The following is a 27,205-nucleotide window of genomic DNA, read 5'->3' as shown; positions in this document are numbered from 1 at the left end:
ACACACAGCAATGAAGCAGAAGAGCAAATGAAATTAAAAAAGAAAACCAAACCACCAACACAAGCTGATACTGAGGAACGCCATATTGCACATCTCTTATTCCAGATGCAAACAGAAGCTGCATTACCAAGGTTTCTTCATAATCACTGAGGTGGAATACAGTAGGCATGAACATTTGGGTTTTCACTTTATAGAAAAATGCTCACATTATGTATAAATGTCCAAAGCTTACCTGTTCTTCCAACACATCACGCTAGCAGAACTACAAGGATCCTATTGTCCCCTCAGCTGCAGGGCAAGGATCCAAGCCACTCAGGGGATAAACTGGCTGTCTCTAGGGGAAGCCACACAGACCAGTATGCTGCAGCTTCAAGAGGGACCAAGCTTTTGGCTCCAGTGGCACAGAAACAGTAATCCACAGCTTCCTCATGAAAGTAAGCATTTAAGCCTTTAAAGCTTCAGCTTATCCAAGGTCAAGAAAACTTATGGGGAAAAAAATAGTTAAATTAGGCCTAGCATTAGAAGTCGGTGTTTTTTCTGGCTAGGTTCTGAATCTTTATCTGAATGTCACAAAACCAACTGCAAGAATCAATTTGTTTCAGAATTCTTGTTTTTGCATTGTGTTGGACCCTGGTCACAATTCTGGTGCAACCGTGGTCAGTTAGCATCCAGTGTTAAAATCCTTGCTTCGTGAAGCTTGATTCACTCACAGCATTGCATCAGTTTTAGTCTGGTGCAAGTCTAGTAGAGTTATTCTCATGTAAAACATGAATAATGGCAGCAGTAACTGGGCTTACTCTCACCGATCCATTCCTTAAAGACTATTTCTTCCAAGTAAAAGCCAGGCCCATGAGTAAAGCTTCCAGAGTCTTGATATAATCAAACTTGGGGTTGTAGTTCTTTCCAAGTTTGGCTTACTGGCTGTCCATCTGCTTGACCTTCTTTCACTGAGCAAAACTGACTTAGAAAAATGAACTAGTTACATCATTAGAGACTTCACTTTCACCTGCCTACACTTCACCCCGATATCAGACATCAGCTGCCAGTCACCAGAACAAACGCTCTACAATCAGCCCACCTCGCTTAAAGAACTTCACGCATGCAAACACAAGCAGGTCTGCAGGATAGTCATACAGTGGTCTGGCTATGACAGCCAGAACCCCAGCAAAGCCTCCGGAACAGTCACAGTTTGCTTATACAGCTGCAAGCTGGATGATACAAATTACGAGGACATATTTCTGAAGAACTGGCTTGTGTTAGTCCCTCTCGTCCTTTTCCTTCAACAGATTGTTTTACTTTATTGCCTGCCATTTATATTTTGTCACAAAACCGGGAAAAGCAATAGATATTATCTATTGAATGCCCACGTTTCTAGCAAAATAAAAGAGTGGAATTCTAACACTAATTCAGATTAACATGTTTGTGAATACTAGGGGGGGGTGATAAAAAAAAAAACACATCACACTGCACAGCTTACTCTTGCATTTGCCTCCCAAGACCCAGGCACACATACTAAAATATCGCTTCTACCACACACATGCAAGGAAACATAAAAAAGCTTTACAGTAGCCACTAGCAACAGTCTTCATCCGTCAAATATGTCTCCTATACATAAATATTTGTGCTAAAACTTTGAGAGACAAACTGCCAACCGAATACAAGCAGGCTTACAAGCAGGTTGGGTTGAAGCATGTATTATTGTCAAGGAACTCGATCCTGCTGATTCCTACACACTGATTCGCCTGACTGCTGTTTGTCTCTGCCTGGTCCAGAAAGTGTAGGTTTCTTGCAGTTTCACACACACACACACATATATACATGTTGCTTTAACAAGCATAAGTGTTTAAGTTCTCAAATAAAAAGCACTTACAGTAACCTGGTACATAGATGCTTTATTTCTGGCACTAATATGGTCTGTATTGTATGTGAGATTCCCTTACATAAAAGTTTGAAGTACAACAAAAACTAAGATAAACAAGGCATTTGTTGCACACACATTATGTCAAACCTTAAATCAAAAAATATGGAGTAATATGTATTTAGGTTTCATGCAAGTTTGGCTGCTGCATGTACAATCTACTTATAAACTGGAAGAAATGCAAATGCACACAACATTCAAAAAGTAAAAAGATGCCTGACATATGAAAGATTAAAACCTTCCTGCTAAAGCAACAAAGTATGAGTTAACTAAATGATCCAACCAATACTACTTACCATAAATCTATGCTTAAACTTGCTATAGGCAGTTTTGGTGATACCACTTCTAGAAAAAAAATCACCCAGATTCTAAATATTCACACTCTCTTAATGCTTTGTTTCTTTTTTTTGTGATTAATTGCCGTCTCCAGCGTCAAACGCTGCTGTTAAATCCATTCTGGTGATGCCCACCTAAATCTAGTACTGCCAAGAATTCCAGTTGCTTCATCTCAGTTTTCATAGGCGATGGGTATTTTCTGATCCATTGCTTGTATAGGATTCCCCCCTTAAAATGATGATGTGAATTAAAAACTGCTAAAAATGTTTACGTCTATCTTAACCAGGCAAATATTTAATATCAAAAAGCTCCTAAGATAAGGATCGTATAAGTTTTGACATGTTTAAAAAAGTGTAATAACCCATTACCTTCCTTGTGCCACTCATCGCATTAAAATTTTCCAGTAATAAAATTATTCTCTACCATTTTTGATATTAAAGTGATAGGAATACTTTCCACACCCTGCATAGTACTGGTTGATCTCATAAAGTTAACTAGAGAACCTGACATCATTTTTGTAATTTTACATACAGTGCATATGATGCTCGCTCTTTCCATCTCTCATAGCAGCAAGCCGATTCTGCCACTATCTGTAGCAGCACACCCGGGAGTGGAGAGGAAGAGTGTCTGAATTATAAATAACTAAAACTACAGTGTACAATTCTATTTACCTGTCAGTATTTGTTGATAGCACACCATTACAACTTGCTTGAAATTAACTGCATAAAAATCTCTACAACAAAAGCAAACCAAAACATTCCTTCAAAAATAAAAGACATAAAATAAGTGCAAATACCTAAAATAGGCAACTAAAGCAACCGTTGTGACCTGTATACCTTTAAATAAGGACAAAGATTTTTCATAAATAAAAGAATGTTCTCTTTGTTCTTCAGATATTAAGTAAGTATATAATGGTCCAACTTAAGTGCAGATACAATTGTTTTGAGATCCAAGGTGCCAAGTTTGGTGCTTTTTGTTTTTGTGTTGGTTTTTTTTTGTTGTTGGTTTTTTTTTTAAATAAAATTAAAATGCATTAAGTTTTTAGCTCCTATGCAGAATGAAGTACTCCTGGGTCATATACAGGATGCCACCATTCCTTTCTAAATATATTTAAACAAGGTACGGGAACAGCTGCTGTATAATACAGGTATACCTTGTAATTATTTTGTAGACCAACGTGATTTAAGGGTTATAGTGCAATTTTTATGTAGTTGTAACATACAGCATAGATTTGTACACTTCACCATTGTAATTCTTCTGCTATTCCATACTTTAAACTTGTCCTTTTTTCATTTTAGCTGTTTTAACAGGAAACAACGTTGGCTTCTAGACAACCTGCATACATATAAATATCTACATTTAAGCTTCAAAATGAAAATAAATTATAAAAACAGACTCCTTTCCAATTTACAAAATTCCCCATTCCTACATACTGTACAATACATTCAACAATCATCTCATTTTGAGATTTATGAAGAAAATACTGATGCTTTACACTAAAACCTAATTCACCCCCCTCTGCCTACTTCTAGTACCATTTGCAAATAAATATATTTAACACTGTAGTTAATTTCATTGTTTTGCAGCATACCAAAAAATTAGTAGTGCAACTTTCTATCTTTCCTTTACACTCCTTTCCATCGTGTTTCTTTATATACTAGAAAAATGCTACATAAGCAAAAGCACATTCAGTCATGTATGTTACTCATTTGGAAACCAGTAACAAACTATAAACCTACTCTACTGAAAATGCACTAACAGAAAAAAAGCAATGCAAGTCAAACGAATAAATATGAAAAATGGACCTAAAAACTATGTATTGTCAGTACTGCAATGTATTTTATCATTCTTTATCATATTTTAGCGTGTTACTTTAATATTAAAGAAATTCATTGCAGAACTGTTTGTATTATCCCTTCGTATAGAATACAAGAGCTTCATGTTTGTTCTTTGTCAGTCAGAAGAAGAAAGGAAGCTTTCAGGTAGCTGTGAGGTTTCCCCTAGCAGACTGTCTCAAAGTAAAGACTTAATTCAGAAGTATTGTGCTGGAATTGCCTTCAACATTGTGTCAGTTTCAATGGAAAGAAATGGTTGTCAGTTGCAGTGACCATCACAGTATCAGAGCCCTTGAAGTGCTGTTGGTAGCTGTGTATGTGCTCAAATATCTTCTTGCTTGTTCAGTCATGATAAGCTGATCTTCTGTTTTTCCATAAACAACTGCTTCCCATTCACAATTTGACTGCATAAAATAAAATTAAGTTTAAAAGATTCTTTTACCTAAAATACTTGAGCAATTCTCATACAACCTTTCAAAGTAACAATAAATTATTGAAGTCCAGCAACACTGTATTCTACTGAGACAGATTCAGTTCTACAACACAATACATAAAACCTACAACAAAGCTCTCTTCCCACCCCTTAATCCAGCTCCCCAGTACTGCATCTGTGTTACGCTTCAAGTTCTAACACACAAAATTAAAAATTCTCTTAAAAAGAGACTAGTTCCACAATTGATACATAAAAGGAAGTTAATTAAGTCATCTTCTCTTTGGATATCTTCCCCTTTAAATGTGCTAAGTCCAACAGGCAGAAAAATACACTATTGACAGCTGTCTGGAGATACCAAGGCAGGCAAAATGGTTTGGCAGCTGAAAAAGAATACTGTGAAGGACTTCACTGAACCGAAGTGACAGCTGTGGAAGATCAGTCAGGTGTTTTGGGAATATATTAGAAATGGTAAAGGAATTATGAATAAATATAATGAATGGAAGAATAATTGAGCTACTAGTCCTGCTTCGTCTATGAAGCAAACCCTGCATGTTTACATGATTTACTGAATCTCAAGCTGATTTGTAGCAGCTCTAGATTGAACCTGACACCAGCAGATTGGAGCAAAATGAAGAATGCAAGATTCTCTCCCTCCCACATTCAGGTAGAAACTGATCCGAAGGACCAGTTCCACATATAGATGCAAAGAGAAAATTAGCCATTTGAGTTTCTCTATAAATTTAGCAGGACTTGATTCATGGAACAGACTCATGGTTAGAGAGGCCACTAAACTGAGAGGCAATTTCTCAGGAGAAAAAGCAGAAAGAGTTAAATAAGAACGTTTGTGAATATAGGATGATTAAGCTCCTCTTAAGTATTCTTAAAAGCATAGTTCTGGGCCAGATATATTCACCTTTGCTGCAATTCACAGCAGTTAATTCTTTTTTTGGAATATCACAATTAAATGAGGTTTGCTTTCTTCTCATAAGAAAGGATCAGAAAGTAATACTGTTGTCTCTGTACTTAAAAACACATGATTGTTAAAGCATTTAAGTGGGACATGGAATATCAGGCTCCAGGTGCCCTACCTTTTTTAATTAATACAGACCTGTAGATATTTTGAGAAGACACAAAAACTTCATACATTAACTTCCTATGAAGCAAGCTGGAACAGGTGCCAAGTCAAGTCAAAGAGAATCTCTCCCTAAACCTGGTGGTCAAGCCACACACAGAGGAAAACTAGGTTCCATGGTTTTAACAGTATGGAAAATATACAGATGTACAAGAACAGGCACGTTACAAGAACAATTAGCAAACAGAATGTGGATGAACTCTGCTTAACCCACTGGGCTTATTATGAAGAAAGCACCAGTGAAATTTGAGAAACTTATGTGCTAGAGAAGTTTAGTTTGCACCAAATCAAGTTTTCTTACTGCTAGACTTGGGTACCCAAACCTGTACTGTAGGTCTAGCCAGATTTTTTTCCCCCACTGTCCTGGTTTCAGCTGGAATAGAGTTAATTTAAGTCTCTGAGGCCACTCAATGAAACATCAGGGTTATATTTAAAGAACTTAGTATGAATAAACACTTGATGGACAAATGAACAACTTAGAAGAAATAAGGATCATGGAAACACTGACTGAAATTAGATCACTGACTTGAACAATTCTAGACATTAGTACAAGACAAAAACAAACAAAAAAATCTTTTTAACCTGCTGACAAAACTAACAGAATTCTTTGCATCCAGACCTGAAGAGCTTTCTCCATTTTGACATTTTTTGAAGCACATGCATTCAGTTTCTTCTTATTTACTGCATTTGCTGTGTTTGCTGGGTTTGTATCCTGTTTTTCTGATGTCAGGTTACATCTGTTGTCATGTATTTCCAACAATGGTATCATTAATAAAGATGTGGTGTATGCATTTTCTGACTATTGACAAAAAAGAGGGTAGGGAACAGGAATAAGAATTAGTATTTAATTTAAATTTAAAACAAAAAAAAAACAAACCAAAAAAATCTGCTGTGATCAGAGAAGCTAAAATCTAAACGAAGCAAATACTATCAGAAAGACCCTAGGAAAGAATCCAAAAAGACAAGGTAATGAGTAATATATGAAGAATTAGCGTGGTCTATACTGGGATTCATAGCCAATACCGAGCACAGTAAAACGAATAGCTGCTAGCATGATTTCGGCATTACTGAGTAGACGGTTTCTTTCATATAAATCCATGTTTCAGCTGATTACATTTTGTTAAGAACAAGACTTGATAAAGTGGTAACTACAGAGCAATTCTAAAGAAAAAAGCTTGCAATTCACTTCTAGTACAACCCTTTTAAAAGTAAGCACAAGGAGAGTGGAGTAAACCAACATTAAGACCACATCAGCTTCAGGGGGAGAAACTGCTTTAAGAACTGAAATAAGCACTGGATTGATCATTCCAGAAGACTTTATCTGCTTATAATGTTTATGGAAATAAAAAGAAATTAATCCAGCTTCGCTATAGCAAAGCAGAAGAAAGGTATACAGTGATTTTAGAAAGCTAAATTAGAGGAGAGTAACAGCAGCAATATGTACTTAGTCACTTTAAAACCACCCCACTAAAATGTGTTAAGCTACCTTTACGTATTTATTCTACCTCAGACCTTACTCCTAAACTTACCATCACAAGGACTCATATTTTCTACTTAGGGACTGGTACATTTTTCTTTCTTAAATCAGATACTACCACTATCTCTAAGAGCAAATATTCCTGCTATACCAGCACCCCTCATTAAAATGGAGGAAAAAAAATTTTTTCCCAGTCCACTGCCTTTAACGTACCACAACGTCATAGTGTATCTTGGTTTAGCTTAATAACCTGAACATCAGTGACGCACCATATACAACGCCATAACAAAACATTACTAAGAGAACACCGGGCATTTTGCTTCTGTTTTGAACGGCTGCAGCTGCTCCTCACAAGACAGAGACGTTCCCGGGAAGCAGGCAATTCCCACTAGGTGGCAGGGCACCTGACACCCAGCGCGCAGGCACAGCCTACCGGGCATTTAAGAAGGGAATTTAGAAAAACAGCTACAATAATCAGAAAGGGGTATGATTTAAGCACCTGTTCTTTTCAAGGCCTTTAGCTCCTACCTCTTGAATATAACTCTGTACTTGATCCAAGAGTCACAGACATTTACTCTTACAGAATTAAACACGTACATACATTAAAAACTAGATTAGAATAAAGCTTTCCTACAAATTACAAGACTAAAGATTCATCTGTTCAAACAATCCACTGCAAAAATATTGGGCTACTTTTTAAAGGAATAAGGGACCAAAACAGCCCCATATCTGAACTCTTGATGCCTTAGTTGTTGAGGCAGAAGTATTCAAACTCCTTCAGGCAGAGGAAGCCCACAAATCTCATCTTCTACATGCTTGATATTTCTTAAAGTATCCCCCTATTATGCGAAGAGCAGAAAAGACAGACATGCTGCCTACTATGCACTAGGTATCTTCAGAACATGTCTGACACACACACACACACATCCAAAACCCAGGGGCAAAAGCCATCTTCCTGGTGTATTACAGACAGCTTCAGCACGTCACGTGTAAAATCACAGAACTGTTAGATTAGAAAAGACCTCAAGATAATCAAATCCAACTGTTAACCCAGCACTATCAAGTCCACCACTAAACCATGTCCCTAAGCACCACATCTACACATCTTTTAAATACCTCCAGGGTTGCTGACTTAACCACTTCCCTGGGCAGCCTGTTCCAGTGCTTGACAACCCATTCAGTGAAGACATTTTTCCTAATATCCAATCTAAACCTCATCTGGTGCTGTTTCCCCTTATCCTGTTGCTTGTTACTTGGGAGAAGCGGTAGTCCCCCATCCTGCTACAACCTCCTTCCAGGCAGCTGTAGAAAGCGGTAATGTCCCCCGCTGAGCCTCATTTTCCCGAGGCTAAACACCCCCAGTTCCCTCAGCCACTCCTCAAAAGACTTGCTCTCTAGACCTCTTACCAGCTTCATTGCCCTTCTTTTGGACACTGTCCAGCACCTCAACATCTTTCTTCTAGTAAGGGGCCCAAAACCACAGCATTCGAGATGCAGCCTATATTAATATTCATATACTAAAGTTTATAGGTAACCAGCATGGAAGCAGTTTGCTATAACAGCAAATCTGCAAAGCATCCACATTACCAGTCCTGCTCTGAAGGCCTGAAAGGAAGAATTCATGCATGAATTCAAGCCCAATGTTCAAGTATTGCTTAAGTATTTAAAGTATTTAAAGTAGTATTTCAAACTGAAGGTGATATTATCTAAATTTATGAATCTAGCTTTAATCCAGACACTTTATTTTCGTTGAAAGAATGAAAGATACTCAGTTCTATATTAAAATTGCTGCCACTGATCCTCTTCTGTAGTTTAACACTTACCTGTACATCTAAACTATTATCTTCTGTGAAGAGCTGGGCACCAACCTCTTCTTTTTCCCATGGATCTAGGACCAGTGATTTTCTGACTCTTTTAGAAGAGTTGTGCTGCAATAAACATTTTGCAGAGAAAAACTGTAAAATATTATTTAAAAGCAGTTATTTCCTGTTTGAAATTACTATTGCAATGTTACCTCCTGCTTGCAGCTTTTATACACAGTGTCATCTTCCCCCTTGAGAAATATATCTGTTCCAGTTTCCTCTTTCAAAACTTCCCTAATGTCTTCCTCCAAGAAGGCAAGTGGTTGTGACTAAGTTAATTAAAATTGGAAGAGAAAACACAGGAAGTCTATTAGTTGCTAGTTTTTACCATGTTCTAATCTCAGCTAGTATAGGCCAGAAAAGAGATCTTGCAAAGTATAGCAACAGATAAAAGGATTTAAGCTATTGCAGTTAACAAGTACAGCTCAACATTTCAAGGCTATGCAGATTTTTAAATTCACTTTACTACACATTATTTCGAGCCAGATAAAATACATACATGCACACAGTGCCTCAAAAAAGCAAGACGGCACTGAAGACAACGTGCAAACTACTTGTTTGCATTTATTATCAATGGTTATCCACTGACAAAAGAGATAAAAATACTTTATTACATACTAAACACATCCCTAAACACAAATATATGTGCGTGTGTGTATATATGCATACAAACATACTAAAAAACTGTACTATAAAAGTATGACTGTTGTTGGGAAAGGAACTTATATCAATCTTAACACAAACCTTTGAATAAGACATTTATGGTCCTAAGTACAGTTCAGAATTTCACAGAAACCATACAGATGGCTCCTTTGTGTACCAACAGGAGAAGAATTCCCTTAAGCCCTCAAAATTTGATTTTGAACAGGACGTTAATAGTGGACAGAAACAGGAATGCCAAACCACTCCATTTGCATAGTGAGAGACCGTGAATCTATAGGGTAACACAGATGGTGCCAAGCCCTGTGGCAAAGTCTGAGCTACCTTCTGTGTTTGCAGAAAAGAAGTAGTCAATATGTATTGGCTGGAATTTTTTCAGAACTTGAAAAGCATATGTCTACTGAATTCCAAAAGTTATTATGCATTAACATACCTTAGCTAGGCTAGGAAGAGAGCAAAAATTTAATTCATTAGGGAAAGGAAAAAAAAACCCTAACATAATCCATAGCCAACCAAAAAAATTCTTCTGTGAATCAGAGAATCTGAATCAGAGAAGTAATAAACTGCTAAAATAAGATTTTGATTTTTAGGATGAAGAAAATTAAAGGCATCACTCAATTAAGCCCCTAGGAAGGATAAACCACTTCCAAACACCTTTCCATCAAAAAAATTCTCAAAATACTAGCATGCTGTGGTAAACATCTAGTTTCAGTCCTAGCACCATAGAACCACCAAACCCAGAAAACAACTCAGCTTTTAGATAGTCCAGAGGATTCAAAGATAATGCAGTTTTTCAAGTCAATGTGAAAGTTGCTTAAAACAACAGTTAGTCATATTCATCTGCACCAGTCTGTTCTTACTAGATTATCCAGTAGGAGGACCCACACCCATTCACTCTCTCACAATATTTATTTTGAGAAAACAGAATGCTAAAGTATTAAAATCTCAGACAATGTTACCACCTCCTAAGACACAGTGTTAGCAAGACTAAACAAATTTAAAACAACTCACAAATGTGTTTAGGAATACTATAGATCAAATTATTATATGTACCAGATGCCATTCAAAAAGACAATGCCTCCATACTACACAGGATACTAGTCTAATGTACAAAATCTGAAACATTTTTGATTCACATTCTAGCTGTTCTCTAGGGTAATATAGAATGTCACTGAAACTGCAGCACTGTTACAAAATGCTGTCTAAATCATGCTGAGGCTTACAATACCTCGAAAACAAGAGAGCATTAAGACTTTAACAAAGAAGAAAATAAACATTGTCATTACGTACCGTAAGTTTGAGGGGACCATACTTTTTTTCCTGAGCAGCCAAAGCATTTTTAAAAGGAGTTGGCGTCCTTGGTGTTGAACCCAAAAGAGATCTTCTAATTGTGGGAGTTCTAAAACTATTCAAGCATAGAAAAGTATTCATACATGCATTTTAATATTTTACTTTATCAACAGTAATGTAATAAAATGAATCTAAGAAACATTTTAAAATATTTAATTTATACAACAGATATCACCACCATGAATCTGAAGGTATTAAGATCACCACAGCATTACCCCAGGTATATTAAACTTTAATTGGATTTTGTTCAGTATTTTAAAAAATGAAAGATTTTAACTGTGTACAAATCGCTTTATGTTAAAAACAGGAAGCCAGTTTATACACAAGTATTTAAGTGTTAGGGGTTTTAAAACTCATTTACAGTATGCACACAAGCAGACTAATTTCTCAATGTTTAGAAAAACTTGGGTATTTTGAGCAACACCACCAGATGTTTAATGTAATAATCCTACCCCACATTTTCCTTTTGCTCTTTTGGTGTCATTTCCTTGTGTAGAGGAGTCGTAATAAGAACTTTCTGCCCACAGATTGGAGTTGATGTAAATGCAGGATTTTCAAGGTTAAATTGTTCATTTCCAGAGCAAGTGTTGAAAAACTAAGCACAAGAGACAAAAACCTAAGCAACCTTAAAGGACAAAACTTCACCACTGTACTAAGCAGTACAACAAAAAAAATTATGTATATATCTGAAGAGCTTTTACTGACAAATCCCAATAAAACTTTTCTTGACTTGATACTCCAAGACATTTGCAATATTTATCACTGAAACCTTGATCTTCTCCTTAAAATCTCTACTGCTTAATTAGGTCACAGAGACAATTGGTCTCTATTATTTGCATGAGAAAAGTGTGAGCTGAGACATAAGTCACTGCCTGCCCTCCCTCCCCTACGCCATTAGTCTTCAAAACAGAGGAAATAGGTTATTTAACTATTTCTGTGTAATATATATTCCCTTATGCAAATGTTTTAAGAAGTTTTTGGATATACTTGTTTTGGCCACAATGTATGACTAGGGAAGAAAGTACTTGTAATTTATAACCCACCTACTGCAGTCTTAATGTTTAGCCATATTTAAAAATAAAACTCACCTGTGATGGAGAAAATGGTAGTGTTTTCACTGGTGTATGCTTTAGTGCAACACTGATGGCATCATTACACAAGCCATCATTCAGTTCATTAACTGGTGATTGCCCAACGCGCAATCTCTTTTTCTTTCTTAGGATAGCAGGTGGCGTGCTGAACTTAGTTAAGTTTGGGGTTGTTGGAAAAACTGCTTCTTCCTCACCAGTGACGCTACTGTGTTTTTTGCCATCAAGCACAACACTGACATTATACTGGCACTCAGCAGCCACTTCATTGTGTTGAATCCTCATTAGTTTTACTGGAGGTGGCTTGACAGGAGATGCAACAGCCTCTGAAAGCTCAAAACCGGTGACATCACTCCACACTACTGGATCCTATAAGTCGAGATGCAAAATACTCAAAGACACTAGCAGGCTTATCCAAGATTATTTCACAAGTCCAAGTCAATCCAACAGCTTTCTACCTCCAGAAACTATATACTGAATTATTGTCACTACATCTTCCACACAATCCTAAAACACTGAATACTTTAAACATTTTTTTAAAACAGGTAATAAAATAAATCCCTCAGTGTGGGTGAAACTACAGACAAGTACAGAATAAGGTAATTTTAAGAGTAGTTTACACATATTCTGTAAGTTGATGTTCCTAAATAAACATTCATTAGAATAAATACAGACTTACAGATTCAATAAGCTCTAGTGTCTCTGCAAATTCTGGAATGGTTTGTAGAGATGATAACATTGTATTTGCTTCCACAGTTAAACACTTAGGTGGTGAATTCTGCTGAACAGATGTGCCATGGGTCTCATCCACGCTGTAGAACTCACTTGTTTCTTCCCCAAGGCTATTCAGCGTATTAGACACACCATCTTCCATGACAAAACTTCCAGACCAACAAGGCAAGTTTCCAGCTTGCTAAAGAGTACAAAGAAACATGATAATCTTATTCAACTCAGAAACTGAAAAGGATCAAGCATGTGACTGCAGGGAGGAAAAAAAATAGTAGTATGTGGAAACACTAAGCATAACTATTCATTTTTGCTTTTTCAAACACTAATTATCTGTTTGCATTAATGCAGTTAGTCTTCTCCTTACATTAACATACTCAGCATTCTCAAACTGTTTAAGATTTTTAACTTATGTCTCATTCATACCTTATATATGCTTATAACTTAGATAATTACAGGTTGTATTAAAAATCACCTCTGATGCAAGCAAGTTTCCTGTGTTCATGAACGTCAGTGTATTACGAAGTCATCTGCACTACAGAACATAGGTACATTCTAAGATTATAAACTGTTTCCAGAATGTGAAATACTTCTTGTTTGATCTGATTTTTTCTTTAACACGGATTCTGCATTGATAGTGTACTTAACTTCTAAATGGCTATCCTATTTTAGTCACCTGCTTAATACTCAAGAAACAAATTCTAATTTTCACTGGAAATCCAGAAGGCAAAGCAGATTCCACTAGATAAGCAGAACACTGTACTTTTTCAAGAGAATACCAGAAATATCTCCACCACACGAAATGGGAAGTTCACCCATAATCTAAATTAGTGATCAATACAGCTGGGTTGGTTAGGTGTCTGATGTTCACAGCCTCCTGTCCCTGGGAAAATAAGTGACTATCATCTACAAGTTTCCCCAATTCCACTGAAGTACACTTAAATTTTGTGCAGTGCAAATTTATATACTGTTTGTAGTGTCCAAATGTGGATATTAAGCATTGCAAGCACTCACATAGAAGTCTGACAGAAATATAATCTACAAAACATTTTGAAATCAAACAGGGCCAAACCTATTTAATTTTCACCTTTCACTGTTGAACAGAGAATCAGCATTGCTGATCTATAAAACTAAATGGCAGTGGTATCAACAAACATGGTACCTCTTGAAGAGGATTAAAATCCTGGGTCTTAAGAACAACTGCCAAATTGAAGGTCATATTTTTGCTGTTTCCATTTTAGAAAACTGCACTAAAAATTATTTGCCTCAATTCTAATAGCGCAGACTTCATTTTACAACCCAACAGCCATAGGTTTGATTTTAGAAGGTTGGATGAAAAAACACCACACAAAACCAAACATCCATTATTAAACTGCTGAGGATAAATCTCAGTAAAGCATATTCAAGTATTTACAGTCCTTACAGAAGGCACTCGTTTTCTTCTGATTTCATTCTCTGCTGACATAAGTAGCAATTCAAGTTCTTTTATTTTCTTTTCTTTGTCAGGATCATCATCAATAAATGATTGCTGAAAAATTTAAGAAAGAATCCATTACTATTTTCCACCTCCACCACCCCTCCACAGCAAAGATTCTGTTATAATATAGCTACATTTTTAACAGAAATCCACGTATGGCAGAACAGTGCTGTTCAAGCTGTATTATATTTTGTAATCCAGTAGTCACTCGCAAATGAAACAACTCCAGCAATTAGAGGAGATGGATCTGATGTAAAAGTGGTATACAAACTAGTATTTTAACAGGTTTCTAATATGGCCTGCAAATGCTCACTGTATTATAGCACTTTTTAACCAAAAGTCACTCAGTTCTATCTTTAATAGAGGCGACAACGTTGGCACCTTGGTAGATGTGTTTGAGTTTTCATGTGCTTTCTAGAATTTTGCGTTATTTATCCTCACTAAGTGTGAAAGTGTTTCAAATTAACATTTGCTGACAGAACGTCTACCAAAGCAATCCTACCACTACTATCAGAAAAAGAAATCAACTAATTGGTTTTGGTTGGTTGGTTTGTTTTTAACCTCCTTAAAACTTTCTATTATTGCTATGAATATAGGTAAGTGAGGATACATAACACGAGTTTCAAAACTAACTATACTCCTCAGTTTAGGAAAGACTTCAAGGAGCAGAAAGTATCTTATACTTCTCTGTATAAGGCAATTCGGAGTGGCAAAGGCCATATGAGGTTTTGTTATGATTTGTATTCTTATACTGAGATCAAGGAAGAAAATGCAATATGAAACAGGTGACATGCACAGGGAAACTTAAGGTTAGGTACAGGGTTCTGCAGAATACCTCCAACACATCTAGCACAAAGTAAGTATTATTCCCCACATCAAAATAATTTTTTTACTGATTTCAAATCCACAGAAATTCTTCCAGGAAGTCATATTAAAAACCAAGATCTACATTCAGTCTGCAACACATGAGGAATTTCAGATATATTCTAAGTGAGACCAAAGGAGCAAAAGAAAATAAATATATCCAATTTTGGGGTGTTTTCTTTTTTTACAGTTCCTCAATGCTTCAGCATTTAGAATGCTGCAAAACAGCATCTTCAACTGATTGACAGAAGTTTATCAGTCAGAAAAAAATAAAACCTATCGAGAACAAAAACGCACAGCCGCTAAGTATAAGTCACAGTAAGTCATTTGAACTGAGTCTTTCAGATAGGGTTGTATTTATTACACATATAAAGTAGTAAAATCTTGTCTTTAAATCTCGCAGAAGCTAGGCAATATTAACAGGTTGTAATTTTTACGGAAAGGTTTTACTAGTAGTGTGTTTTAAGCCATACTTCTGTCAGAAATAAACACAACCACTGCGCTTCTGAGATGTATAAAGACATCTCCTTTTTTGCTACCTAGGACTATCAATTAAGCTAGCAAGCTTACTTACAGAGGAATACTTACATAAAGTTAGGTGAATGATAAGACTTAAAGACATTTTTGAAGTTACAAGTTATTAAACCCTTCATTTTACAGCATAATACACAGTACATTCTCTTCATTTACAATGCCCATTAACAATTTACCTGAACTAAGTTGGAAGAAGCCGAAGCATGTTCTAGACAGCTGCCTTCTGGTGAGGCATACTGGTATGCTGGAATCTAAAAAGACATAGATCATTTTACAAACCCTAAAGAAAAGGTGGCTATAAAATTATCTCTAGTTTATTGTACATAAACTATTTATTATGGTTTACAAATCTTAAGTTACCATAGTATCACAAAAATACTCAACAGATCTTCAATCTTTCAGATTTGTTTCTCATTCTAAACCAAATAAATTATTTGAAACTGGGAAATACTAATTATTCTGGATTTTGAACTTACATGTGTCTGAACAGGTAAGTAAAATTGATTCTGAGTGTGCAAGTGTTCCATAGTCAGAGAAGGTTTGGGCTGAAGTTCAGATGAACTAGCTCTTTCAGATTTTATACCATCTTGTAAATATCCTTCCTGTTCCACCTTTCTTCGCATTGTTGAATTCCAGTGATTTTTTATCGAATTATCAGTCCTAAAATGCAAGTGTACAACAGTGACTTGTTTCCATATTTCTAAGTAGGGCATAATTACAGGGTTTGTACAGTAGGTGAATCCAAAGCCACAGATCCAGAAAGTTCCAGCAGCTTAAACTGAAAATTCTATTATCAGTGGGATTTTGGCATAATTACTAGGAAGCTACTCTCTTCAAAACTTCCTTCTATTAAACTTCAAGTCTGCAGGAAATTAGAAGTAGCAAAAGTAAAAACCTTGGTTCTGACTATTATCATGGGTGAAAACGTTTTTTCTTGGATACTTGGAATAACCATGCCTTCTCTATCACTATATTATTTATCCTGCGCTACAAATTTGCAGAACACGATGCTAAGACAATCACCCTACTGTCCCTCAGCATAATAAGGGCACTGTGGCCAGCGCTTGCTGCTAGAAGACATCTCATCAAAAAAAAAAAAAAAAAAAAAAAAAAAAGACAGCCGGCATTCCCAGCTCTGAGGTTTATGTGCAGCTTTATGGAAGAACATCCCACTACCTTGTGGTGCCCTTGATCTTGTACAGGGAAAAGTAGGCATGACAGAAGATCAGTATCCATTGTCACTCCCTTTGGAAAGAAAATGCCTGCAGTTTAACAAGCAGGCTGAAATCACTTTTAGCACTGGACAAGCACTAAGGCAAGAGTAGAGTATGAATGCATTAGTTTAAAACATTAGCATTATTACTAGGCTTAGAGAGATATATACGGAAGTAAAAATTGCTTTAAGCTCCATTCTTCATTTAAGCTCCATTCCAAGGATTCCCCTTTTTCATCCCACTAGATTATTTACAAATCTTCTAGATCTAGGATCCAATCTTCAGCAGCATCTCATCTCAGATTTATTTTCAGCAAGTAGTGAATTAGTAATGCCTCTGTCCTTAGAAACTCACCTTCCCTCTCTGAAATTCTATTAAGATGCAATTCATTCCCTCCCCATCCCTCCAAAGGATTTCCTGTGATGTCCAATTTTTAAACACATGTCTCTAAAGATTCATTCACCCAGCACAGCAACTGCTGACATTCCTCAGGCACAGTCACCTCCCTGAACACACAGACTGAATTCAGAGAGGAACAGCTTAACGCTGAATTTCAATTAACGGTACAAGGTAGAAGAATTTATTTCATTAAACTCCTTATACACTAAAATTTTGTTTTCCACAAGAATATAAGTTGGCAATCACACTTGAAACAAATGTAAGGAGAACAATATATACAATTCATTCTTAGACACTGTATGGTAACCAACTAGCTTTGCAACGCATGACTCCTAAGCCTGGACTTTTGAAGGTTACCAAGATCTTTTTTGAATGTCCCTCTTTAACAAGAAGTGTTCCACAAAAAGAAATAAATCAGAAGAATTTCTGATCTTAAACCAAAAACAAAGTCACCTCCAAATGCGTATTAAAAAAGGCATTTTGATACCAAGTCATAGGATGTTAAGGCATTCTTCCACTATTACTTGCAGTTACTCTCTTTAGCTCTACTACACAGTTTTTTTGTAAGTGATCAGGAGGATTTTTGAAGGAACCTGTTGAGTGTACAAGGTCTTTTTATTGTTTCATGGCTTTTCAATAATACATAATCAAATGCAGATCTTTAAAAAATTCAGTATCTATCAAGATAAAGATGTTGTGACATAAGTTCCAATAGATGCTCTCTGACTAACAAATTACACTGTAAAGAGTAGCGCGATGACCACTTCGCATATTCCAGTATTTAACACAAATAAGAGTTGAAAAGCACCTTCCAGGAAGCAGTTTTGCTATTTCAGCCCATCGGTTTCCCAAACGCTTGTGAGCTTCATAGATTATTCTGTCCTCTTCTTCTGTCCACGAAGACTTTTTTACCTCAGGATTGAGATGGTTGTGCCATCTCTCTCTACATTGCTTGCCTATTCTTCCTTTCAGGTGCTTTGCGATTAGAGACCAGCGCTTTGGACCATACTTCTGAACTAATTCAATAACCTGGAACACAGATGAAAGCATGTTGTAATTCCAAAACCTGATTTTCCTAATCAAAGTCTGAGAACACACATTTTAGAACAGGATTATAACAGTCAACTTGATAAGATACTAGGCCTAAGGAGGCAGACAGTGACTTGGGGTTTCAAAAATCAATAGTAATTTCTTGATTCCTTGAAACTAAGTCCAAATTCACTATGTTTAGAATAAAAAAAAGTATGTACCGATAAAAACATTCGTTTGGAAACTCCCTTTCTGTCACCCATTGCATAAACTGACATTAGGAAAGACCAAAAAAGAAGCTGGTAAAGATGCTTGTATGAGTTTTTTTCAACAACATATACATATGAGAAAAAACCTACACCATCCCAGCCTCCATCGCATTTTCACGTGGTTTTACACTTTAGCAGCTTTTTCTTAAAAGACTGATGAGAACTGTAAAAAAATACAGGTTAGGAAGACCATATTCATAAGCTGACAAATGCTAGTTTTAAACATCTTTAAAAAGTTTCAGAGAGAACGAGCGGATAATTTGAAATACCATATGTGAAAGCTATATGTGCACCTCCCTACAGAGCAGTCCAGGTTTTACAGGCAAAAAGCTGCAGCAAGGATTAACAGAGGTGGAAGGGGAAAAGGAGTCTAACACACCATTGCCAGCTTCTTTAACAGTAAAGTATGAAATAATTTCCCATTCACAACCCTCTTCAGTCTGGTGGGTTTAAGGAACAAAAGATGTAAATAAGACCTTTGATCTTTAGCTGTAAGATCTCTTTTTGGTAAGCTAGAGTAGTTCAGCTAGCAATGTGCGCAAAGAGAAATGAAACACCTGAGCAGACTAGACATTCCATCTATTTAAGAACAGCTGCAATTTTTTTTCTTCTCACACAGCATAACATAATTATCTGTGTCACAAGATGCATCAGACATCATCTTTGTGGGGATGAAACCTAAGAAAAAGTACATATTCTTAGCAGTCAGATGCCAATTTTATTACACTAACAGTACAATATCAATTAATTTTTATTACCCTCTGATCTTCTTCTTTAGTCCAGGGACCTTTAATCAGTTCTGGGTTTAGTACCTTCTGCCATCGATGCTGGCATTGAAAATCTGAACGATTCTGAAATAGTTTTAGAAGACCAGTGTAGCTGTTAAACTCTTGAATACATAAAACTGTAAATATTAGCTAGCCAGAATTATTAGCTTATTACAAATTAAAACTTATCCAGACCTTTGTTGTAAGTATAATAATTACATTCTCCTTATTATTTCTTCCATTTGCTTATAAAAACTTTTCTCCAGAAAAAACAGCCTTGCACAAAGCTCTAATTACTTCTATGTTCTTACTTTGATTATCAAATTCAGAACTTACTCTTCTTTAAAGAAAAACTTGGAATTCTTTTTGTCCTCATTACTCCACACCTTCTCTGAGCTTTATGTGATTGACATGCTTTTGATATTATCTATAACCTATATAAAGGTTATAGAAGGAAAGAAATTTTTAAAGGAAGTATTTTTTCTTGCAAATAAAAAAGTAATTTTTTTCTAAGTCTTGAATATATTCTCAGCTCTTTACTAGAGTGTTAATAAAACAGATTTATATCAAGTTTAGCTAACATACTAATTAAACAACACTGCTTTCTCTGCTCAGGACAGATGGTGCTTTTCTGTGGCTTCACTAAGGATTTTGTGAAATATTCTTCCCAGTTATGAAAGAGAAGTAAGCTTTCACTTAGCCTCCTAAAAACTGTCTATATGAAAGTTTAGGACTCTCAGGGTTGCTCCAGTCCTTAGAAAGATGCAGATAAGAACCTGCCCCAGCACAGCACACTAGTATGCCTTTTATAACACTGGGACATAACTTACTCTCTTCAGTGCAAGCTGCTGGATAGCAAGTACCAATTTCAAGGTTTTGCTGGGCTTGTGTACCAAGTAAAGGCATTACCATGCTAAGATGAAGTTAAAAAAGAAGCCAAAAGACTGTTACATCTAAAATTATATCGATCACAGTACCTTCAAGTTAACCACAAGTAGATACTGTATGATTAAAAGCACACTAGAGTTTGTTACAAAACATCATCATTTCCTGGTGGAGACAAGCCGTAAGAGACAGACTCAGTATAGGACAGCTACTCCCATTTTTGATGAAAGAAAAATTTTGGAGTTCTGGCCTTTTAGTATTTTTGCCTTCCAGACATTTCTGAAATCATGACATATTTGGGGGAGAAGAGCAAAAGCAAATGATGTGCCAAAACAATAAAATTGTTTCAGGTCTGCTTTAGCCATGATAGATTGAAAGATAATACAAGCTGCATTGTCTCAAGAGAGTCACCTTTAAGCCATCTTTGCTTTTTGGGCAGAACAGAAGGGAAGGCTTACTTGTGCCAGGCCCAACAGTAAAACAGGGTTCTGAAAAACATGGTAGTTTAAGTGCCTTTACAAGCTAGCAACTCAAGATACACTTGGTTTTCCTAGCAAAAGACCACTAGTAACAAGGTAAGTGGTAATTATGCCAGCCTGTATTATTCGGCTTGGTAATTTGAACACAACAATAGGTTGCCCAGCGAGGCTGTGGAGTCTCCATCCACAGAAATAGTCAACATCCAACTGGGCACTGTCCTGGACAGCCTGCTCCAGCTGATCCTTGAGCAGGGAGCTCAGACTAGATGACCTTAAGATGTTCCTCCCAACATCAACAATTCTGCAATGGGCAACCTGATCCTCCAGACATGTTTCCCACGATAGCCGGAGAGTTTTTTTTCAGCCTCACTTGGGCCCAGTTGAACAATAGCTTTCTGTCTCCAGAAGCACTTGTTTTCAGCTGGAAAACTTATTAAACTAAACTGTTAGATCTGTTAAATGCAACTCCATACTACACCTGCAGATCAATATCATCAAACATGTTAAACAGTTTTCAATACAAAATTTCAATACAAAAGCGTCTTGATATCATCTCTTTCTCCTCTGCCATTCACTCATTTCACTGCCTTTATGGAAAGGGATAATGCGCATGTAAAGAACAGTGATTTGCTTGTGCACTCCTTAAATGTACAAGCTTTGAGATCCTTCCCTGATACCTATACTTTGTTACCTAGAAAAAAAAAAATTAGAAGCACCACAGTTGCACATACGTGATGAGAACAATGCACAGTAGTTGCTCAGCATTTCAAGTTGAATTCAAGTGTATTTTTACCTAATTACACAGGAATTTCATACAACCGTATCATCTCACTCAGTATTACAAGAGCCACAAAGGTAGGAGGGGGGGGGATAATTTTTTTATTTCCAATATTTGAATATTCAATACCACTTCTAGGTAGTGATTCCAGCCTTAGATTCTAGCCATGTTTTTAAAGTAGGCATTTACTAACATCTAATCAAAAGAGAAACATATCATTGATTCTAGTTGTAGGTATTTTCTACCAGTGCAGCTCATACAGCTGAGGAGCCATCAGCTCTTTTACTCATTCCACCTGACCATCAGAACAGAACAAGAAATTTTAAGTGTCAGTAGGAAACTTCCAAGAAACCCACTAAGGTTCTATTCACAGCAACTGAAGACATCATTGGATGGAAAGACTTACATATGTTAGGGAAGCAGAACTTACGCTAAAAAAAAAACCAACAAAAAAACCAAAAACAGACAAACAAAAAAACCCAACAAACATCAAATAAAAAAAACCCATCACCAATCCACCCTCCTTTTTCCTAAGGCGTTTAAGAAACTGATCCTGCTCTTTTCATGGAATCTTTCAGATGCAACCCACTTCCCTGCTTCAAAAGCAACCTGTGAACTGTAGATGTAACCACAAGTGATGCAAATCAATAGGAAGCAGGAATATATTCCAGAATGAAAACAAATAGTCAGTGTGGAGAGAAGGCATCAATTATTTTTGATCATTTCAGACCATTACCTCAGTCCCAGCCTGAGCTGATAAGGTTCTCTAGGGTCTGAGCTAGATCTCAAGTCCAATTTACAAGCATCCTTTAAAATTTTTTTTACTATTATGTGTTTCTGATTTCCGGTTCACCTCATTTCCAAAGTAGACATGACCAAAGTAAATAAATACTAAAAGGGAACTCAACTGAAACAGAGAATCAACTTACTTGTAGATGACTAGCAATGAAAGCCCAATCATCTGTACCATTTTGTTCCACCAGCTTCTTTAGCCTTTCATCCTGTTAAGACATAACCTCAGCCAATAAATGTTACATGGTATCCCACTATGGTACTAAATAATAACATATTTCATGTGCTACTAATATCATATAGGAATGAAACTAAAGTAAAAAAAAAGATACCTCCTCACGTGTCCATTTCACCCTGTTACATATCTTCTTCAAACCTTTCTGCTGTGGCGCTTCGTAGTCATGATCCACATATAGAAGGTCATAATCTTCTTCACTGCAGAGTACAACAGAAGAGTGAAGAAGGCAGAGTTTAAATTAACTCTCAGTAACTTACTTTTCCTAGCTACCTGTAGCTTTTTCACAGTCTGTACATATTGTTCTAAAATGACATACAGAATTTGCACAAACATAAGATCTGCCTCTAGCAGTAGCCTATGTTTACCACGTCAAAGGAACAGAATTAACCTTAATTTCAAGGCCACATACTGAGATACAGGCAGATAATTCACGCCAAGTCAAGACTTAAATTTGAAGCAAAAGCTACGGTTTAAGATCACGTTTTTGTTACGCATCTTTATTTTACACAAATGAGCTTATACGATAAAGTGGTTTGCTAGTCTGCAAAACACATTCATGTTCCACCTCCGTAACTCAAACAGCAAACACAACAAGGGTGCCAAATCAAATCTCAAGTTGACACTAGACAAAAGCAAAAGGGTTGCCTCAATGTTACAGGAATTAAGAGACAAATCTTTGAAGACAAAGAAATTCCAGCAAGAAATAAAGACCATGTCAGTGCTGAGCCTTTAAATTAGGCGTCTGAGAGGCAGGAAGCCAGGTCAGACTCCACGTAGATGACGCTCCATCTACTGGAGAAGTGCACACTTCACAGCCTTGAGAAACAAAGCCTTACTAACAAGCAGCACAGGGAAACGTTTCATGGAAATATCACTTGAACTTACATGTCGGTGAGTCACATTAGACAGCATAAATTCAAACACATGTGGAAACCTAGGGCCTAACAGCAAGATGAGAAGCTCCTCTGCATTGGTTATAGCAAAGACATAAAGAAGGGATTCCTATCCAAGTACACATCTTGCTTTAGAAGCAGTTTCACACTGCAGCCTTAATTTTCCCTCCATTTTGTTATTACTATAAAAAGCATGATATACATAACAAATTCATGTTCAAAAAAAAAATGTATTAGTTCTTCTCTGCCTTGAAAATTACTTCCATTTTTCAACCAAAGGAAAAAAAAAAAATCCTTTCCCAGTAATGGAATTAACCTGGGCTGGTATCCTAAGAACTGATTAGATGGCGGATCTCTATGTTATTTTCCAGAACATGCAATTCACCCACACAGCATGCTAATCAGCCATTTATGTATATTTTTTATTTCCCATGAAGTGAGTACGTTCTACATGGCCAACATGAATATATGGTCATTCAAGAAGAGCACTGCTTAACTGAAAGCATTATTACAGGACAGTGTGTATCCAACTCCTGCAGACCCAGTGTATTTAACACTGCTTCTACATCCTACACCGCATGTGGATAGATTTGCCCTACTTGCCTTCATGATGCAGTAGAAATAGTTAGTGATATTTAAACTTATTAAACTTTGTGGAGCCAGCAAAAACCAAAGCAGTAAGCTTGTTGCAAGTACATGAAGAACTTGCTGACCTTACGAAAAACTAAGCTGTAAACACAGTGATTGTGAGAGTTTTGCATTAAGCAGCTTAGGACTTAAGAAAACAGAATCTAAACTCACAGGTAAATTAAGAGTTTTCTCTTCCCCCCCCCCCCCCCCCCTTATTTTTTGGTCTCTTCTTCACAGGTCCTCAACAAACTTCAGGAGCGTATCTTGATTCTATAATCCTATTTCATACCAATCAAGCCATACAGTTTACTTATAACTAAAATTTGGCCTTGTGGTTAAGACCTTGTCCACAGTCTACTCACCCACTGCACAGCAAACTCGTTCAAGAACAGAGCCTTCAGTTACGTGAAGTCATAGGGATTTTAAAAAGAAGAGGAAAAGCTCCATGTATGTGGCAGTGGTGCTGATGACAGCACCGGTTCTAGACAACATGGGGTCCCTGTCACAGCACCGGTTAGGAACCCTGCACTAGGAATTCTCCAGCAGTACACAAGTCCCACAGCCAGACCAGCACAGCCTCTGGCTGCCTCTGTGCACTTCACAGGTGCGAGGGGCCAGCCAAGCGGATGCTAACCTCTCATGCACCTTGATTCCACATGAATAACCATTTAGTCTTCAGTCTTGTTTAGACTAGTACACCAGTAGGTTATAAATTAAATATACATGAATGGTTCAGATTATTAACTCAAGCTTTTGGTTAAGGAGAAAAGATTTCCAAACACACGGGGTTGCTATAGTTCACTTGACAATTCTTTTGGAGTTATGAAACTGTGCTAGAATACTGCACAAAGTGGAATGTGGCCACCAAATAAGAAATCTAGACCAATAAAGTAATTATTTCATGAGTTCTGTGCTACCTGTCTTTGCAATCCTGACTCGAGAGCCATTAAGTGCAAAATTAAGCTTCCAAATGCAAAACCCAAGAGCAGTTTAAACAAAATTAAACTTAATTCCATTTGGTGCAAAACAGTTATACTTTCTCCTTACTCCACACCTAGATTAACAATCTTGAAATCACCTTTGTATAAACTCCTATCTCCAAAAGCGAATCACTGTAGTTATCGTACACTGACACAGTATTCCTCTAGGGCTACTTATCTCTAACCAAACGTTCCTCTGCTATCCACAACCAGCTGTATTTTCAGTTACAACTCCAAAGCACTCCATAGCCACGAGAGTTAATACAAGCTAAAGCTTTGCAAAGATGAAACTATTGTTTGCAATACCATGCGTGAAAGTCTCTTAAAACCACAAAATGCAGATTAGGAGTAACAAGAAACATTCTCCCTCTAAGCTGATTCTTGGAGATGCTAAGTATAGACAGCTCCAGCAGTTAGCCTCTGCAAGCTAAACCCATTGATGAACCTTTGTTCCTTACACAACTGGAACACCAAAGCATTGCTTTCTTGTTTTAGCTACGGTTTGGCAGAAAAAGATTAACTTACGAACTCTTTTCATGTCACAGGAAAATGCAGAAGCAGTTTTACGATCTGAAACTTTGAAACCACTCCCAATTCCATTAGAAGCATGCAGTCACAGTAAACCCCAGATGCCATAGGTAACTCACAGGTTAATACTATCCACTAAGTACCCTTTCCTTTCTCAGTCCTAATCCTTCTCTTACACTTCTTTATCACTTTTCAGAAACTGATTTTCTATTTAGGACAAAAATAACTATAGCAATGAAACAGTTCTCCAAAACCCACCTTCTGAATACTAAGTAAAGACACACCCATTTTCGTATCAATAAAACAAAAGATGTATCAAAACCATCTGGGGCTGCTGCAGAAGCTCTGGAGGAAAACATTCGCTCTCAGGAAGATTTCAGGCTAGATTATAACATCCTCAATCAAAGAATATGCCAAATCAAAGAAAGCAGGTGCATTTAAGATAACTGGAAGAATCAGCAGCCCTGAACATTAACTTTAACTGAACAGCCCCAAACCATGCATCAAGGCTGTGCCAAAGCCACTCGGGAGGAAAAAAGCAAAAAGTATTACTCCAGCAGAAGGAAAGTAACCAGCAAAGCTGCTGCTGAGACAACACAGTCGTCACTGGCAGGCCACAGAAAAGAAAACCTAAGGAGTCGCTCGGGTACGCTGCAACAAAGATGGTCTCAGCGAAAGCACAGAGGTGAGAGCGGCCGCTAAGCGAGAGGCGAGACCCATACTCGGGAGCGGGTGCTCGTAAGGCGGAGGGCGGGCGGGCAGGTACCTGTGCGGGCGCCCAGCGAGGGAGGAACCGGAGGGCGGAGAGCGGGAGGCGGGCAGTGACACCCGCGGCCGGGAGGTGGAGGGAGGCCGAGCGCCGCGCCAGCACGGCCCGGCGGGGGGGCCAGGGGCGGCGGGGACGGGGCGGGGCGGCGGCGGCACCTGGCAGGGATCCCGGGGCGCGGGGGGTACCTGGGCGCCGCCGCGGAAGACAGCGGCTGCCTGGGGTGGGGGGGCCGAAAGCGCGGAGATCCCCGCCCCGGGGCCACACTCACCTGCACGGTCTCTTCGCCATCCTCGGGGCGCACCATAGGGGGGGGCCGCCACGGCAGCGGGGCGCAGCGCGCAGCCCCCGAGCCCCCGCCCGGGCTCCTTCTCTCACGGCAAGGCGGGCGGGGCACGGAGCGGGGCGCTGGCGGCTCAGGAAGACTCGAGGTGGGTAGGGCTCCTTTGGCAGCCCCCTCCTCCCCGCGGAGCTTCGCGGTACCCGCAACGCCCCGGCGGCCGCCCTCAGCCCCGGCCCGGCCCGGCCCCCGGCGCGCCAGCCATGGCTCGGCCTGGCCCCTGCCCGCACGGACGGAGCGCGCAGCGGCCCCTCTCTCGCTCAGCCGTGCCTCCCGCCTCCTGTCAGAGCTGCCGCGGGCTCCGGCGGCGCTCCCCCGCTCCGGGCTGCTGCGCTGCGCGGCCCTGCTCGGCGCGGCCCCTCACCCCCCGCTGCCGGCCGGCCCCCGCCGCCCGGGCTGCGCCGCCACCGCCGCGCTCGCGGCGGGCTCGGTCGGTGCCGCCGAATCTCGCGCCCAGCCTCCTTCCAGAGCCACCGTTTGAATCTGCGCAGGCGGACTGCCGCCCCATTGGCCGCCGCCGCCGCAC

The 27,205-nt window shown here is 38.4% G+C and overlaps 1 protein-coding gene across 2 annotated transcripts; it reads right to left on the bottom strand.

Moving 5' to 3' along the window:
- Nucleotides 1-1,872: 1,872 nt before the first annotated feature.
- Nucleotides 1,873-26,803, bottom strand: MYBL1 (MYB proto-oncogene like 1). Of its 2 annotated transcripts, XM_080380384.1 has the most exons (16): nucleotides 26,611-26,803; nucleotides 22,637-22,739; nucleotides 22,442-22,513; nucleotides 19,362-19,454; nucleotides 18,114-18,334; nucleotides 16,169-16,352; nucleotides 15,869-15,943; nucleotides 14,241-14,345; nucleotides 12,771-13,004; nucleotides 12,092-12,460; nucleotides 11,456-11,598; nucleotides 10,944-11,058; nucleotides 9,146-9,262; nucleotides 8,955-9,059; nucleotides 6,274-6,453; nucleotides 1,873-4,493 (listed from the first exon to the last, which is right to left on the bottom strand). In XM_080380384.1, exons 1-16 carry the CDS (start codon nucleotides 26,628-26,630, stop codon nucleotides 4,365-4,367), a joined length of 2,265 nt encoding a protein of 754 aa, XP_080236510.1. In that variant the 5' UTR covers nucleotides 26,631-26,803; the 3' UTR covers nucleotides 1,873-4,364. The 2 variants fall into 2 exon arrangements, with proteins under 2 accessions (XP_080236510.1, XP_080236511.1); XM_080380385.1 differs by lacking the exon at nucleotides 6,274-6,453.
- Between the last annotated feature and the right edge of the window lie 402 nt (nucleotides 26,804-27,205).

The sequence above is a fragment of the Falco punctatus genome (assembly GCF_963210335.1).
Source record: "Falco punctatus genome assembly, chromosome: 3".
In the NCBI taxonomy this organism is placed as follows: Eukaryota; Metazoa; Chordata; class Aves; order Falconiformes; family Falconidae; genus Falco; species Falco punctatus.
This window is presented reverse-complemented; position numbering and strand designations above follow the sequence as displayed.